The 17,158-nt window shown below is 43.9% G+C and overlaps 2 protein-coding genes across 3 annotated transcripts in view; both read right to left on the bottom strand.

Moving 5' to 3' along the window:
- Window positions 1–6,416, bottom strand: part of LOC147244925 (inactive phospholipase C-like protein 2) — a 73,290-nt gene extending 66,874 nt beyond the window's left edge. Inside the window, exon 1 of the mRNA XM_086185800.1 lies at window positions 5,541–6,416. Within this exon, the coding sequence (XP_086041926.1) occupies window positions 5,541–5,840 (300 nt within the window). The 5' untranslated portion in view covers window positions 5,841–6,416. The remainder of the gene's footprint in view (window positions 1–5,540) is intronic.
- Window positions 6,417–13,856: 7,440 nt separating this feature from the next.
- Window positions 13,857–17,158, bottom strand: part of stat5a (signal transducer and activator of transcription 5a) — a 60,846-nt gene continuing 57,544 nt past the window's right edge. Inside the window, exons 18-19 of one of the 2 annotated variants that reach the window (XM_086185802.1) lie at window positions 16,527–16,637; window positions 13,857–16,306 (exon numbers count right to left, since the gene is read on the bottom strand). In XM_086185802.1, coding sequence (XP_086041928.1) covers window positions 16,183–16,306; window positions 16,527–16,637 — 235 coding nt within the window. In that variant the 3' untranslated portion in view covers window positions 13,857–16,182. The remainder of the gene's footprint in view (window positions 16,307–16,526; window positions 16,638–17,158) is intronic. The other variant, XM_086185801.1, reaches the window with a different exon arrangement.

The following is a 17,158-nucleotide window of genomic DNA, read 5'->3' as shown; positions in this document are numbered from 1 at the left end:
AGAAAGCTTCTACAAACCTGATTTTACACCCAGTATTCTGTTTTCACAAGTCTCACGGGTCAATGCATTAATTTTATGCCATCTGTGAATCAAGTCTTTCCTCCCCTCTCACCTTCCTCCTCGAGGGGGTTGTCCTTCAGAGAAGCTTTCGTTGTAAGTCAGCAGGATTTACTTCTCCGTAAGCCAATCATATACACCCCTGTTTACGCTAAGTTTTCAAATACGTCTTGGATGATCGCATCACAAGCGGATCGCTCTAAATACAGGTTGAGTAAATGACCACCAAGACGTGTTATGATTCCATGATTACCCATGTCAATGACCGCATATTATACTGCGAGTGGGTACCAGAAAACTGAGTAAGGGGAAAGAAGTCAACAATGCAGGGGTCAATAAGAGTTCTCTGCCCATGCTGAAGAAATCTGGTGACTCTTGACCTTGTATTGTTCTGAAGCGTGACCCCCCCCCACTCCCCTGGGCCTAACCTGGCCGAGCATGCTTACATCATCAATGGGCTGAAAACACTGTTACACACACTGTCCCGAAAGGTGACAAGTTTGCACTGCAACAGCATAGCCGTAAATAAGTGCGAGCTTCGGCCAACTCAGTGCTCTGTGGGGTCTCCGGTCTTCTGTAGATCGGATGGACCACATGGAGCTCGCAAATTTGACGCCAAAAGGCAAAGTTTGTCGCTTTGTTTACGGCTGGTGATCTCGATGGAAGCGTTGTACCACTGAATGTATCATTTTTGTATGCTGAGCTTCCAGATTACGTCATGTCCATATTCTGTGATTCTGTGACTGCGCTCTCCCAACCCTGCCCAGGCCAAGAATGTGTCCCTTGGCTGGGCGTGGTGCTGAGTGATCATACTCTTCAAATGAGCTTGAGGAGAAATATTCCTGGCCATGCTACTAGTCGCCCAGAACGAGCAAGCTCATAGGCCGGAACAAAGCCTGCACAAATGCGGTTTATAAATGCGTCTCGTCTGTCCACTTGTGTGATCGCCACAAGGGACGAGTTTCAAAAACAACCGCTTACGTCAGTCCCTTACTACATTTTGGTAAACTCTCAATGTGGTGAGGACACACTGGGTCAGTTTAGCTCAAATCTGTTACATGAGGTCATCAATGAGAGGATGACTTGTATCTGGAGGAACTGCGCAGCGATGTTGGGTGGGGGGGTCTTATGCAAGGGATAACGTGTGATCTATATTCATCTTGTATTGCCAATGCACATTCATAGTTACATCATTTATTTTTTGTTCCTCCCATTTGGATTACTTTTAACCCAACTCTGAACTGTGAGGGTTTTTTGTGTCAAATCTCTTCAAATAAACGTTTGATCTTTAATCTTTTGCTAAGGTTATAGACCCTGTCGGGCAGAGGGGGGGAGGAGAGGAGGAATAACAGACATGACAAACGCTTTGGAGAGTCTTTTTAACGGGGCACTGCTGTAATCATTAAATTCTTGGTTGGCTTCACTAGTTGTGCTGGTTGTCAGTTCCCTCCACCCAGCAGCCAGACTGGAGCCAGCCTTGCAGCTGTCCACAGTCCAGCATTACATAACAAAGCTGCATCACCCCCCTCCTGCAGCCACTTCGCAGCCTCTCCAACATGACTCTGTCAGCCCGCTGAGGAAATGGCAAGAGGACAAAGTTGGGATGCTCGCTTAAGGGGCAGACACACAAACTCCTCTCCTCTAAGGTTTGCATGTTGAGGGCCCAGTTAATGAGGTAATACAGAGCTATAATTGCTCATTTGTTTCAGTATTCCCATGGAACCGCAGCCCCCTCACCTTTCAAACCTCCCCTCAAAACACACAGGCGAGAGTAGGTGGTTGTGCTGGAGCTTTACATGAGCCAAATCGGGCCGACCCAGATTTCACTCTGCTCCCGTCACCACCGTATTTTGACGATGGTAGAGGTGTTCAGACAAGTACTAAAGATAAGATGTCTTAAACAAACCGTAAGGCTCAAACCTGTTGTACGAAGCCATCATGTGATCTACAGCAAACAGACACCAACAGTTGCTAACAGGACACAGCCAAAGTAGTTTTGTCCACATGAAATTAACCCAGAAGAGAGAAAAGTTCAGAAATGTGCTGGAATACTGCTGAAGGATGGGAAACAGTTTCATCCATCCATCTTTGTATCACCAAGGACAGGGGTCCCCAAACTTTTTTCCGTGAGGGCCACATAACTTTCCCCTTCTCAGATGGGGGGCCGGGGTCAGTTTGTAACAGAAAAAGTGTGACGATCATGGGTTTGCCTAAACGTAAAAATGTATTCTTTTCCAGAAAGCCACACAACCAAATAAGCCTCTCTGGGTTCTTCACAGAAAAAAAAGTCAGGAAATCTATAATGACACTACCAAATAACCCTCTCTGGGTTCGGGTCGAGGATTTTTTTTCTGGGGGTTGCTAGATAGGGGCACAGACTACAGAAGGATGGAATAGAATGTCACCTTCTATGCGTGTGTGAAATAGTTACTGACTCTGTTCACACCGAACGGCAATGTGAATTTTCGCATCGCTTTATTCGCGAATATAAACATTGATCCAGCGATCAAATTCGCACGAATAAAGTGACGTGAAAATTCACGTTGCGTTTGGTGTGAACATTCGGGCTGCAACTAACGACTATTTTAACAGTCGACTAGTCACCGACTATTGAAACGATTAGTCGACTAATCGGATAATTATTAATTTCTTAAATTTAGCATGAAGTTGATTTAATTATGTGGCAAAAGATAAACAAGAAAGATGGGTACAGTGAAAAATACATCTTTTATTGAACATTCATTAATTTAAAACATTTGTCAGGCACAGTCTGGCATAACGCTGGAGCTCTCTTTTATAGCGAAAATACGCTTATAAAATGTACAATGTGTGTCATAAAAACCGTACTGGCTTGAATGTTACTTGAATCTCACCGAGGCGAGTCAGACTCCGTTTCGTTCAACTGCCCGACGGGCTTCTTTAAACGTTCGGGCATCACCGCCATGATACGCGCGGTCTGCTGTGCAACCTCTACAAGTAGTCTTTATATTCGCCGTATTCAGGCTAAAATACCACCAAACTTTAGAAGTTTTGGTGCGTGCACCTGATGTTGACGCCGCGTTCCTGTATGTTACCGCTCAGAGACAGAGACGCTATTGCGCATGAGTGACTCTCGGCAGAGATTGTAGTCAAGAGATGCCGCACTCTGTTGGAAAAACGCGTGTGGCGACAATAGTCGACAATGAATTCATTGTCAACTATTTCTATTATCGATTTTTGTCGACAACGTGGACTAGTCGTTGCAGCCCGAGTGAACACACCTTAATAGTTAATAATGAAAATAGTAAAATTGATAACTAGCTATGAACTATCAAATGCAAATACACATATGGAAAAAAAATCAAAATGCGTCTCTGGTATTGTTCAGGGGGCCGGGCCAAATGTGGGGGCAGGCCGTAGTTTGGGTACCACTGACCAAGGTTGTGAATGACTTAGCCGAGCGAGTCGTTACATCACACTGGACTGTAGAGCAGTGTGAAATCACTTCCTTCCTTCCAGGCATGAACCTGATGAAGCACTTTGCTGGAAAACACATTGTTGACTTTATGGGACTGCAGATAAAGACGGTTCACTGAAGTCCGTTTTCCCTCTTATGCCTCCGCACTGCTCTGGCTTTGTGGGTTTGGGTTGTCCATCCTATTCTCATTCACGCGATATCTCTGGAAAGCCATCCACTGAGAGTCGAGGATAAAATGAAAAGATTTTGGTGGTCAAAGGTCAAGGTCATCATACATGAATGCCTGGAGGTTTTTTTATTTTTTCAGATTCGGCACAAGTTTCCTCTGGGATTTAAGGATGCAACAGATTTTGGAGGCATACAAACAAACACAAGAAAGTAACGCAACATTTCAGGACAGAGGCCCAGTTTAACACAAACCCCACTACGTAGTCGGCGCTAACCTGGTGAACCTTCGCCCTGCTGATTGTGGTAGTTTTACGAGCACCAAAGTCAAGAAAGCTCAGTGCCCTCATTTGCTGCAAGCAGCAGAGCAAGGAAATCTTGGGTGTGTGCAAACAAGATACCACCAGCACATGGTTTTGTTTTTTTTTTTCAATCACTTCAAAAAAAAAAGTGCATCACGCAAGTAAAGGTGTTTTTTTTTTTTTTGGATCACTTTTCTGCAGCTCATCGCCAAACTAAACAAGCAGCAGTATCACTTTCTAACATCACAGCGTTCAGAGAACGAGCCTTTGAAGATGCGGTATCAATCATATTTTTAGAATGTGCTATCCCCTCCAGCTCCCCTGTCACGGTGTCGCTCACCAGCTTCAGAGGTCGACTGATTGTGGCGAAGGGATTTAGAGACTTTTTCAAAAGAAAGACCAAATGTTTTTAGAAGAAGCCTCAGGATTAGAAGAAGGAGCAGCGAGAGATTTGGATTTTTTTTTTTTTTTGAGATTCGACTGAACATTCAACCAGCAGCAGTTTGTGCAGCCATTGTTTGATAGAGTGGAGCACTGTGTCTGCACATCACCACTGGGAATCCAGTAATGTGGAGAACAAACTATTTGGTGTCAGATGCTCAGTAAACTAGGTCTGACGTGACAGAACGCAACCCTCCAGCCTGTCCCACCCACGACACGACCGCTGGGACCTCGTAAAACCGTCGCTCAAAGACATTTGCGTGTACTTAAAGCATCACACAGGATATGCTACTGTAAACTGTGACAGAAATGTAACCACAATGAATAAATAAAGCACAAATGCAACTGCTCAATCACTGTGATACTGTAAAGGCATTGATATCAGAGCTTCTGCGGAGGAACTGACATGGACAACATTAATCAGGTGTGTTTCAACATTCTTCTCCTGGATGAACATTACATCTGCATGTTTATCAGTATACAACCACGTTTAAAAAGTATCTGTGCTGGTCCAAAAGAGTGAAACTGGCCTGTGTATAAACAACTGGTGGTGAGGGAGAAATAAATATGACAAACAGACCTTTACAAATGTTTTGGAAATCAAGGACAATTGAACTTGATCAAATTCACCATGTCTACATGCATTTTTCCTGTGTTTATACAAAATTAACTGTCTAAGAACTTGTTCACTTGTTAAAAAGACCAACACTAATACTCATATTGGTCATTAAATCAGCAAAAGACAATTTTATTTAAAGTAATGTGATCTGGACTATGAGGTTTGAGGAGTTCTTGCAGCACATAAAGCAAACTTCCTTTTGGCGTGGCACGTGCAGGACCAGGAGGTCTCCTTCCCCTGAACTGAGACTTGGAGATCTGGTGTGTGCAGAACTCGAGGTAATTCCCTGATTCATTATCTCGTTGGGGCAAATTTAGGAAGGAGATTTAGTAAAGTAGCTTAATTCTCATTTATTCCGGGGACCCATTCAAACTCTGGAGCCCTGCAGGTCTCCTGGCCACCATTTACCGAGCTGGTAGGGTCTTAGTTAGGCTGCACGGTGGCACAGCCGGTGTGTCACCTTGAGAATTGTTGACAAGGAGAATTTATTTCAACCAACCTTCATGATGCCGCAAGGTGTGTTTCCACCTCCCTGACCTCTCTCGGTGGAATTGTCACGGCTGCCACTCCCGATCCGAGGGCTGCCGTGCTCCCTGTACCGTCCATTGGTGTAAACTCCCTCAGCTCCGTAGCCGTGGGCAGCGGCCGACACCTCCAAGTACGCCCGGGTGCCAGTGGGAGGCAGTGGGGCCGCATCGCCGGTGATCCCCGCAGCGATGGTCGCACCCTGTGCCGGTGGGGCGCCGATGGCATCCAGAAAATGTCCCGACACGGCATCCGAAGCGTGTACCCCTGCCATGATTCGCCGGTGTTACAGCAAAACCCTCCCCTCCACGATGCAAAAATAGCCCATTTTCTCAAAACAACGTGGACTTGTTGATGTCCAGGATGGATCTTCTTCACGACCGCCGGTCCATCACCGGAGCGTCTGATCCGGTGAACCGTGAAATGAGCAGACGGTGTCCCCCAGCACGCGACCTCGTCCACCTCCTCTTCCTCGGGTTAGCCTTCTGGAGGTGTAGCCTACTTCAAATGCGGGGAAAGTACTCACTCATCTGGGTGGGGACCCTTCCTCCTTGGACGGTTCCTCTCCCGAACCTCACCGGTGTAGACTCCCCTTCTCCTCCGCCAAGCGCATCGTCCTGGAGCCTCCTCACTTCTGCGGAGCTTCCCCCTCCGTCCTGTCAGGCATCCGCGGGACAAATTCAAGACTGTGAGAGCGCAATCGCAATAAACCCACACCCCGCGTGCACGTCGGTGTGGGATTCGGCGTGCGCGCGCACGGGCTCCCCAACAACTTAAAGCAAACTGGAGCGTTTCAACCGCAGAGGACACGAAGCAAAGGAAATGTTCTCCCTCTGTCACTGTGTTGCACTTCTGTTACAGGGATCTACTTTATTTATGTTCCGTAGTGAAACACCCGGTGTTCTCTGGTTCTAGGGGAGCTTTCACTTTTAGGGTTGTTCGTCTTTAATAAAGTGTTTAGGCCATGTGGAGTATTTATAGTCAACACAAACCTAAAGATCCCCTCCACGCGTTTCCATCTTTTTGATTTATTTATGTAAATCAGGGGAATCCCAAGAAGATAGACTAGTTTTAGACAACAATGCAATAAGAAAAACATGTTCAAACCACCGCAGAACTTTTAGTCTGAAAAGAGACACTACAATTATGTAGCAGGTATCAACGAATAAAAACTAATTGTGATTTTAGTGAGTTTTATGAATAATCGACTGATCTGGTCGCCTTGGTGAGGCGAGGCGGTAGCGAGGGCAGGAGCTGAAACTTGCTGGTTTGTTGATTTTCCATGAAAGAGCAGAGAAATGCCTTCACAGTGGTGTAACTATCACTTCCTGTAACCACCAGGTGGCACTATGACTCCCTTCAGCTTGTAGATTTCCTCAGTTGGAGATTTTTACCAAAGCTATGAAGTTTGGAAAAGGTCGGAGCACGTGGAGTCCAGTTACAACAGTTTCTTCTTCTATGGTGGAATACTAGTTCAGGAAACATCAGTCTTCAGAGTAATGCATCACCAACTTCTGATAGCATTACAGAAGTCCCTTCCTGTTGCCACCTGGTGGCGCTATGACTACTTCCTCTGCACATTCTCAATCCTTTCTTTGGTTGAAATCTGCTCATACTTTCAGGTCATCCTGCGTGTTTAAACTTGAACTTGGTGGAAAGGTTCATGGTCTGGACCGAGGAAGTAACATTTACTTCTGGGCCAGATTAGCAACTGCAGTTTAGCTGAAGTGACAAGGTGCCCTTAAGCAGGGTTCTGAACCCCTGACCTTTCCTGACGAGTAGGTCGGTACCTTACGGGACGTCTTTGGCTGTCAGAGTATGCGAATGGGGCGACGTTTAGAGAAGAACCTCATTAGAACGGTGTGATGTGAAGTCCGTTTACCTGTGACTGAAACAATAGGAACTCGTCAGACGAACAGATTCATGAATGAAAGTTACACCTTAAGTTGGGGGAAACCGTACTGGGAAGCTCTAAACCTGGGCTGTAGCCCCTCACCCGCACGACTGCGCAGGGTTAACTCCTCTCTGCAAGAAAAAAAAAGGCACTCTCATTATCAAACATTTAAAATCTCGTATGCTGTAAAATGTATCATCTTCAGCATATAAAACCAACAACATCTCGAAGAGCAGCAACAACGTGACTCTGGCTGCAGATGGATCAGTGATAGCCGTTTCCAGCGAGGTCATGTATGGTGATGTTGAGCCACCTGCCCGTGGCTCCTGCTGGAGCTTTGTGTTGAACTGTGGTTCCAGGGAAATCCATCTCATAAACGAGCCCAGAAGGGACAAATAATAGCGTTGCTATAATGAGGCGCTCTGTGTATCCGCCTCTGGAGCACCTTTGTAGAGGAGTTAATATTTTATATACATTGCCTTTGCTAGACATACATTAAGATTAAAAGAGCTAATCCAGCAGGTCACATGTATCGTCCTCATCAAAGATGTACCCACCCCCCCCTCCCACCTCTTACTGATTGGAAGACAACCACCAGGAAGAACCGGCAGAGAAGAGAGTGAATAAGTCCCTTTCACTGTCACTCAGAGGGGTCTGATGGAAAGACTGCGGTTGTGCAACATCCTTTCAAGTCGGCTGGCACCCCAGTTTCTCACTGTGATGGTAATCTGCTCAAATTAAGAACGCAGTGGTCATACGCTTCTCCTCCTACAAGGTGAATTTTGGATTCCCAGATGGATTTACGACACACAGTCAAGCGATTGAGCCGTAAACGCAAAGAAACCTGACGCTTTCATGCCCCGATGACTGCGAGCGCATTGATAAGCACTGGTTATCTAGAGGGAGTTGATGATCCTGCATGATCAACTGATGCCCGAGGCCTTCTTGGTTAGAAGAAGAACAGGCAGTCCAAATTAGATAGAGCGGTGAACAATCAGCCACACAAGTTAAGAACAAACATGATATGTAAGCAGAGCAGATATGACCGAGCAGAACAAACACAACAACCTGGAAATGTACCATTAGGATCAAATCTGCCATAAACGACCCACAGCACCATCAAACTGAGGCTAAGCTACGTGGAAAATGCATTTAAAATGGCACCATGCAAATCTCCCACACCAGACAGCCAAATCCAACCACGTATGGAGGAAGTCACGGGATCTAGAGAGACCAGAATGATCAAATCTTACCAGAATTATGAGAGCAAAACCTTCCCGTCACTATCAGACTCAGAGTTGTCAGATAACCTGATCATGGCCGGCGGGGGGGGGGGGCGCACCACCTGTGGGACAGCAGTGCACCTACAAGAACAACTCCAGGATTCCAGTAGAAAACTGTACAACACTACTTTTGTAAGTGTCAGACAAGTTTCATGAGCTCTTAATGTGAAAACTTCCCAGCAACTTTGGCTTCACCCTCTGAAAGTACCTGATGTACCAAGTATTTTTTTTAAAGGCCTTGTGTGTGTGTGTGTGTGTGTGTTGGTTAGGTTGTTTGGTATGGGTTGTGTGCGTTCGTGGAGAAGTAGCCAAAATGTCACAGTAGAACCACCACTGAAATCTATACTGCATGACAAGTACTCACATTTCTGAGGAAATACTGTGTTTTCTATTCCCCTGTATCAATGTGAAGCCATCAAATACTTTCAGGTTCGATTTTGTTCAATAAAACCAGATGTTCTTTCAAATGTGAAGCTCTTACTTCAAGAGAGCCCAATCAGAAAAACATCAGTTTAACATGACCTTTGGAGGTTAACGGTTAGAAGACCGAACGCTCCCGAGCACTGGAACACACAAACATCTTGTGAGTGTGTACTTTTACCAGCAAGGTTTAGTGGAAGCAGGACCCAAATAAATGCAGGCAAAGTTGAGGAAGTCAAGAGTTCTCAAGGATGAAAAGTAAAGAAAATTTACAAAAACAGACAGGTAAACTAAGCAGATGATGTCACACTGACTCCCACAGGAAGCCAAACTAGAGCACAAACACAACTCATGACACAGAAACAGGTGTGTGTGTGTGTGTGTGAGATGGGAACAGAGCTGTGACTGACGAGGATTGATTGGCAGACAAGACACAGGTGGAGGACTCAAATGCAAAAAGGTGGGAAACAAACAAAGACAGGAAGTAATACATCGTTCAACACGGGAGGGGAGTATATTTCAAAATAAAACAGGAACTGGCTAAAACTGGGGAAAAAAAATCAGAGCAAAGTTAAAAAACAGAAGAGTCCACAAAGATACAAAGTCCAAAACTATGCAGCTCTGTCCAGATGGGACTGTGACATGCACTTTAGAAGTTTTAATGAATACTTTTACTACTTTGTGCAATATAATACATAGAAAACACGTTCTCTTGCGTCACCTAGTTTTACATTAACTTACAGTTCCCCTTGGCAGTTCTTTGTGTAAATGCTGCTGAGTTAGGAAATACACACACACGTGGACACGTGCGCATGCACACACACACACACACACACACACACACACACACACACACACACACTGGTGATACAGGATATCATGCATTTTCTCAGTGTGGAACTATGTTAAAGTTCTTACTGGAGGGTGTGTCTGTTCCCACAAGAGCAAGACGTTGGTCTCATCCTGCAGCCAAAACACAAAAATCCTCTTAATCACTTTTGTCAATAAGAAGAACTTAAGAGACCGAACCAAAAGATGGAAACATAAATGATATTAAAATAAAATATTCTTGGTGGTCGGCTGAGACAGTAGATGTCCTTGAAAGAACAGACAAGGTAGATTTTCATGCCCCCCCTCAGCCCCCACCACCACCACCACCTTCCTTCCTCCCTCATGCACTCTCTGCTCAACCCCCCCCCCCCCCCCCAACCCGCCGTGATCTCCCCGGGTCATGTATTATGCATTCTCAGGAATTATTTAGCTAAAGTTCTACTTTTAAAAGCTCGCCGCCTGGCCCAGCTGTCTCCCATGAATATGAAAGCGGCTCTGACGATCAGTCCCTGAACTCAACTTTAACATGGGTCCACAGGATGTGACAACAGCCAAACACACACCTGCAAATGTAGCGTGCATGTGTGTGTGTGTGTGTGTGTGTGTGCATGTGTGTGTTGACTGTGCGCCTGCTTCCTGATCATCTGAGGGTAAAGAAGAACTCAGAATTTAAAAACAAACAAACAACAGGGAAACACACACTGAAATGGCATCAGCACTTAAAAATATCACACCAGTGTTGTTTTCCATTGAGGTTTGCAATATAGCTTCCTGTGGCAGGATGTCAGCCATGGCTGCGTACGCTTAGGCGCTGCTCCCTACTGCTGCAGAGCCTGTCAGGCTCAGACCAATGGATCCCCATCGCCATACCTTCAGGGCTCTAACCGCTACCCCCTCCCCCCCAGGGACCATCAACAGAGGCCAGGCTACAGTATTGATGACAGCTAGCTATTGATCATGTCTCCTAATCCCAGCAGGCTGGGAGGAGAGGGAGAAAGGTCCAGGAGTTATTACAACACAACATAACCGCCGTGATTCTCATTTCCACGGGGCATCAGAGAGTTTCTCTTGTACAAAGTCGGACACGACAAAGAAACCTCAGCGTTTATGGAAGGTGTGTGAAATGTACATTCAGTTTTTGATAAAGGAAGTCCCTGATGCTGGCAGCGGTGAAGCGGCGGGTGTGTCCTCCTCACATTTGCCACTGCGCTTCCTGTGCTCGCTATCATCAGTCCAACAGGAACAGAAAGCATTAGTCAAAAGCTTCCCTAAAAGGTTTCATGTAGCTGGTTTAATGTTGCCCGTAGAACACGAGAGCCCTGCTGTCACCCCAAAACTGCCCGACGAACAAGGACTCACACACAAACACAACTCATTTTGCATGATGTTGGTTGCATTTTTTTAGTAAAGGGAAGCAAGATTCGATATATTTAATGACTATTAATGCACTCAAAAGGCTGCATGATTAAAACAAAAAAGACTCTAATTGTCAGAATACATCTTATTTTTTTGTACCTAACTCAACTCAAAGTTGATCTGTGAGCTCTGGTGTCGGGATTATGAGTGAATTAATTATAATAGCTTTTAACGGCCCAATTTCTTGACTCGATAGAGATGTTACCTTATATTTCCCTTGCAAGTAACATTACACGCATACTGGATGTAAATCTGCTCCTAATGATACATATTTGTCTAAATAACTGATCAGGGAAATAAAGCAGGCTGTATAAATGTTTCCTCAAAACATTGATTTCATACATACAACATGAATAAGATATATTTTAGCATTTAGGAAGGACATGTGGTTACCCAGTCTCAGATAATGCCAGGGGTGTTAAAGCTGGAAACCAATATAAAGGTGGTGACATAACAAATGTATGAATACATTCCCCTCATGTTGTTAAAAAAAAAAACCAATACATTTACACATACAATTCAAATGTGACCTTCGTAGCTCTCAATCGATTTGACAACATTTACTGTGTCAAAGATGAGATTTCATCTCCCAAAACCTCCAAAGACCAGGCTTCTTCTCTGATCTCCTGGACTTTTACTGCCATCTAGTGGCGATATTGCTTAGCTGTTCAACATTTACAACCCAAGCATTTGTTTCCAGGGCTGTGAGACCCCAATCTTTGCTCCACTTTTGTCTTTAAATCTCCAGGTTAGAAATTCGATAATTAAATAAAATGCTGGCATTTACCAACATGATTACGTGGTTATTTTGATTCCATTCTGAGCAATGAGCAGGATACTTGGACGGAGAAAAGTGTGATTACAATTCACTCGTATTAAGATGTTGGTGTCACCCTAAGGTCGTAAAATATTGAACCAGTTGCCTAGAGATGAGGATAGGTTGGAGAAAGGCTTTAATTTTGATTTAATACAGCTTTGCTGTCATGAAAAACATTAAATGAAATTACTGTCTGACTTAATGACCAGCTCTATGTCTGATGAACGTCCGGCTACGCAACAAAAAGAGGTTTGTTACGGTCTTAAAGAGCACCATTAAACTGTTATAATGCACCTCTGATGGCTGACGTCAAATTTAATGTTTGCATCTCTTATTAAAAAAAATAAAAAGTGAAAAAAATCCCAGGATTCATGAGAACCAGAGGATATGCAACAGTAGAAGTGGAGTAAGGTTGAACTCTGCAGCAGCAATTTATGGCCCTCATCTCTTCAAATTAGACAAGAGGCTCTGAATTATGAAAAAGTTATGATCACATGTTGTTTGTTAGCACACACACACACACACACACACACACACACACACACACACACACAGTCAGGGCCATCCACACATCAATTTAAATTGATTTAGAATTGTTCAGAAACAATTAACGGCTATTAAAAAAACAGTTTTTAATTTCTGGGAAATCATCTGCGCTCCCCCCCCCCCCCCAACTTATTTCATTTACTCTGATAAATCTGCAATTAATTCTTATCAAAGCGCATTTCAGTGTTGAATTGGAAAACATGTTAATGATTTCAGCTGACCTTATGATATTAGCTGGCAGCGGCTGCCATAAATCAACTCCCTTCACGAGTGCAAGAGTCGAACAACACCACCAAGGTGGAAGAGCACTTCAGCAGGTGGTCGTTTCCAAGTAACACCGCTGACCTCCAGAAGCCTTTATCATCGGATTACTGACCTGCACACTAACAGTTCTCAGAAGAACCTGCAGCAGAAAACCTTTAAGATGGACCCTTGCATGCATTCAGTCAAGCACGCTTGAGAAATAGTACAAATGTTTCAACTTCAGCGGTGGGATTCCAATTATTCCACCAATCATTTCAACCTCTTGCAGTAAACATTTACGGTTCCATTTTTTTTTTTGTTGGATTGAATCCCATGAAATTGCGATGGTCTGGTCACCTTCCCCAGCACCATCCCACCAGCCAGGTGTTAAGGCTGTAGAGGAAACAGCTCCCAACACGCGAGTTCTCCTTTTGTCCACCAGATGGCAGAAGTGAGCTTGTCTATAATAACTGGATTGAGATTGGTCATAAATTTTCTGTGGTGAAAATTATTTTTTGCAAACTATTTGCAGTGTGATTTCAATAATTTATTTTTTGAGAACCGCATTTTAAAAAAAAGTTGCTTTTACATTTTCTGAGTCTGTTATTTTTTTTAAAAGAAATTATACACAATTTACAGAGGCATTTGATATTCTCTGCTTATTGAGAGAAATGTATTGTTCTAATTGATACTCATTTTGTCTTAAAATGGTATGAAACGTGATGTCACAGTTGTTTGAGAGGCGCGACAGGAAGACTCTGCACTTTATTGTTCAAGGTGTGATGACGTGTCTTCATTCTACCTCATTTAATTGTTCTTAATTCCAAGCACTGCGCTCATGTCCTTTAGCCTTATTCTAATACTTTGTCTGATTCTTATCTACTTTCTTTCACCTAATGAACTTTACCAACATGATAAACTGGTCACAGTCAGAGGCTAAAATAGTCTTTCTTCACATTTTTTTTATTAGTTTTTTTTTTTTTTTAATACAGTTTCCACAATAACAGCTCAGGAGGGAACAAAAGGCTGGTGAATAGCTTTTTTTTTTATGCACGCAGTCTGGACTGTATCTGCTTGGAATAATTGGATTAAAATTATTTTATATATTACTCTTAATTCTGCGTAAATCTGATATTTAACATGCATACATTTATCTTTGCATTTCCCAATTGAATCCAAGAAGGCCAACTCTTCTGTTTGAGGATTAAATTCATACTGGTGACTGCACACATGAAAAAAAACAAAACGCATTTATTATGTAAGTGACATCAAGATTTTCTGTACTTCTACAAGCAGAGTTAAAATTATTTATAAAACTTTATTTTCTTCTTTTCAACTCAACAGATTTTTCTCTTGGAAAAAAATTCCAAGTGATAAACCCAAACAACCACAAACATGGTACATACATCGAACATCACACCGTCATCGAGAAACACAGTGGAACGAAGCTCAAAAATATGAGAGTAATGGAAATGAAGGATATATCACAAGACTGCTGATGTTGCTTGAGATTTCAAAAAAAAGAAAAAGAGCAGAAAATACAAAAATGATTCGAGAGACGAGGGAATCTTTTAAATACTGTTATGAGTGTTGGACAAACACAAGAGTACATTAGAGAAACCCTGATTTACAGTTTCTCTCTGTCCTTTTCAACTTTAGGTGACTTGAATCTTCGGAGGTATAACCAAGTCCTGAACTACGTCATGCAAGGGGAGGGGAGGGGGGGGGTTACATTCAGTGGGGGGAGTGCCAGAGAAACCATAATAAAATAGAATTATGATAGAGAAAATAAATTCATATATTCTGTATACATAAATCATTTTCTTTTTTTGGCATATACATCAGCTAAGCAAAGCGATTCATTCCTGAGGTGCAAGGCTGTGTCCATGACATGGTTTCTATTCAGCATTTTGTGTGTGTGTGTGTGTGTGTGTGTGTGTCACAGAAAGGAATCGTGTAATTGTCTCAATAATTTGGACTGATGTTTGTTTAGACGTAGCACAGAAGACGCGTGATGAAAACAAATGACTGCATCGCCTTGAGTTTCTAAAAGTGGCCCAGCGGCTGGTGGGTTGCTGCAGGCATGCAAAGCCTGCGAGTAACAATCTAAACCTTGCACCATCAGCTGCTGGTGTGGTCATACACAGAGACAAGAGCGTGCCGGGTAAGCTGCAGTCTTGTGGACAAGTGGACAGATAGGATGGATAGAAAAGCACAGCCTCAAGTATTTGACACTTCGGAGCTTGAGGGCTGGACAGGTCAGAGATTTCAAGCATAAAACAGCCGACAGCAGAGCAAAGAGTCTCACTGGTGATGACCGTACCTACAGCGCAAAGGGAAGCGAGAACTACAGAATAACGCGAGGTAGCATTGATAAGGGGAACCAAGGGACCTGAGAGGACAAGCAGGCAGCGCTGGGTAAATGCTTTTCAATTTGCATTTCTGTGTACAAACAGAGGAGAAAATAGCCCTGTGAGAGTGAGGAAGGAGCATAAACCACCCTGCTACGATATGGAACAAATCTGGACTTTGTGTGCAGAAGTGTGTGTGTGTGTCTGTGTGTGCGCGTGTGTGCGTGTGCGCACGCTGGCAGTTGTCAGAGAGCAAAACTGCTTTTGGGTTAGTGTACATGGATGTGAGCAAATCTGAGGAGCAATGTCAAGTTAGAGAGTAAAAGCAAAACTCTGTTAAAGTTTCAGTTTTTTGTCAAAGGGCAAGATCAATGTCACTATCAAAATACTGACAATCCATTTACAAAGAAGAAAATGTAACAAAATAAAAACATTTGACTATTAAAATGACTTCATACAGTAGCATATGTTTCTTTTCTTTTTTAAATCTAATGGAAATGCATGCACAATGTGAATGAACATGTTTTCATTTCTTTTTCACAATACTGTAACACTGTAGGGTTTGCATTATACCTAAGTCTGTTTTACATACACTTATGGACACAAAAAAAAACCTAAAAGAAGTCACAGACATGCATGCCCTCATGCTGAGAAGAAAAAATAAAATCACAACCATTATTAACATTTCACATTATTATTAGCTATCTGAAAAAAAGACGAGAATGGAATTAAACCATGAGAAATGTCAATGTGGGTGGGGCAAGTTGAGAGGCAGGGTTCATTTGGTGTTGTCACAGGGGTTAAAGAGTCAAGGGTCAGGACTGCTGGCCGCCCCAATGGCTCTCGACAGGCCGTCGGAGGAGTTCCTCTACGTGCCTCGCCACATCCATGGTGTCGTCCAGGTCAAAGTCTCCATCTGGATCCAACATGGAGTCACTCCTGTCACAGGTCAGAGAGAGAGAGACAGAGAGAGCAAGAGAGAGAGAATATGCCCACATTCAGACTAGCCAGCAGGAACACACTCATATCTCTCTCACTCTCTCTATCTCTCTGTCACACACACACACACACACACACACAAACACACACACACACACACACACACACACACACACACACACACACACACCATTCATGTTTGAATGGCTTGTTGACTCACATTGGTGGGTATATGCCATAGGTGTGAGGGTGACTGACAGGTGCTGGAGAAGCGCCGTGATCCATATAGGTTGGGTTCCCACTTGCTGGGTCTGGATTGGCTGTAGCAAACCTGTAGAGGATCAGCAGCACACACATACACACGCACGCACACGCACGCACGCACGCACGCACACACACGCATGCAAGCACGCACACACGCACGCACACACACGCATGCAAGCACGCACACACGCACGCACACACACACACACACACACACACACACACACACACACACATGCACAACAAAAGCATATGAGTCTATGTTCAGCAGTTGCCTAAGCAACTATCCACAGCATGTTTTCCAGGCCCCACTCCATCATTATGGCTGTACCCTGTACAGCGGGCGAGCCAACCACCGAGACAGGCAGGGAGCGGGGGCTTCTGACTAACAAGCCTAACTCTAATGATGAGCAGAGGAGAAGCTCGCTCAGGAACCCTAGCTACTCTTAATTGGCCTCCTCCAACTGTAACAGCTAACTAATTGCTGATCTGAATTCAGGGTCCAATATTTAGTGATTAACTCTAAATGTTGTCACACAGGAGAAGCTGGTGTGAAGAGGAGGAGGAGGAGGTGGAGTGGGAGAGGAA

This window comes from Aulostomus chinensis, chromosome 18, assembly GCF_037954235.1.
Source record: "Aulostomus chinensis isolate RoL2024-O1b breed Wild chromosome 18, RoL_Achi_v1.0, whole genome shotgun sequence".
NCBI lineage: Eukaryota > Metazoa > Chordata > Actinopteri > Syngnathiformes > Aulostomidae > Aulostomus > Aulostomus chinensis.
The sequence above is the reverse complement of the archived record's forward strand: the minus strand, read 5'-3'. Positions and strand labels throughout refer to the sequence as shown.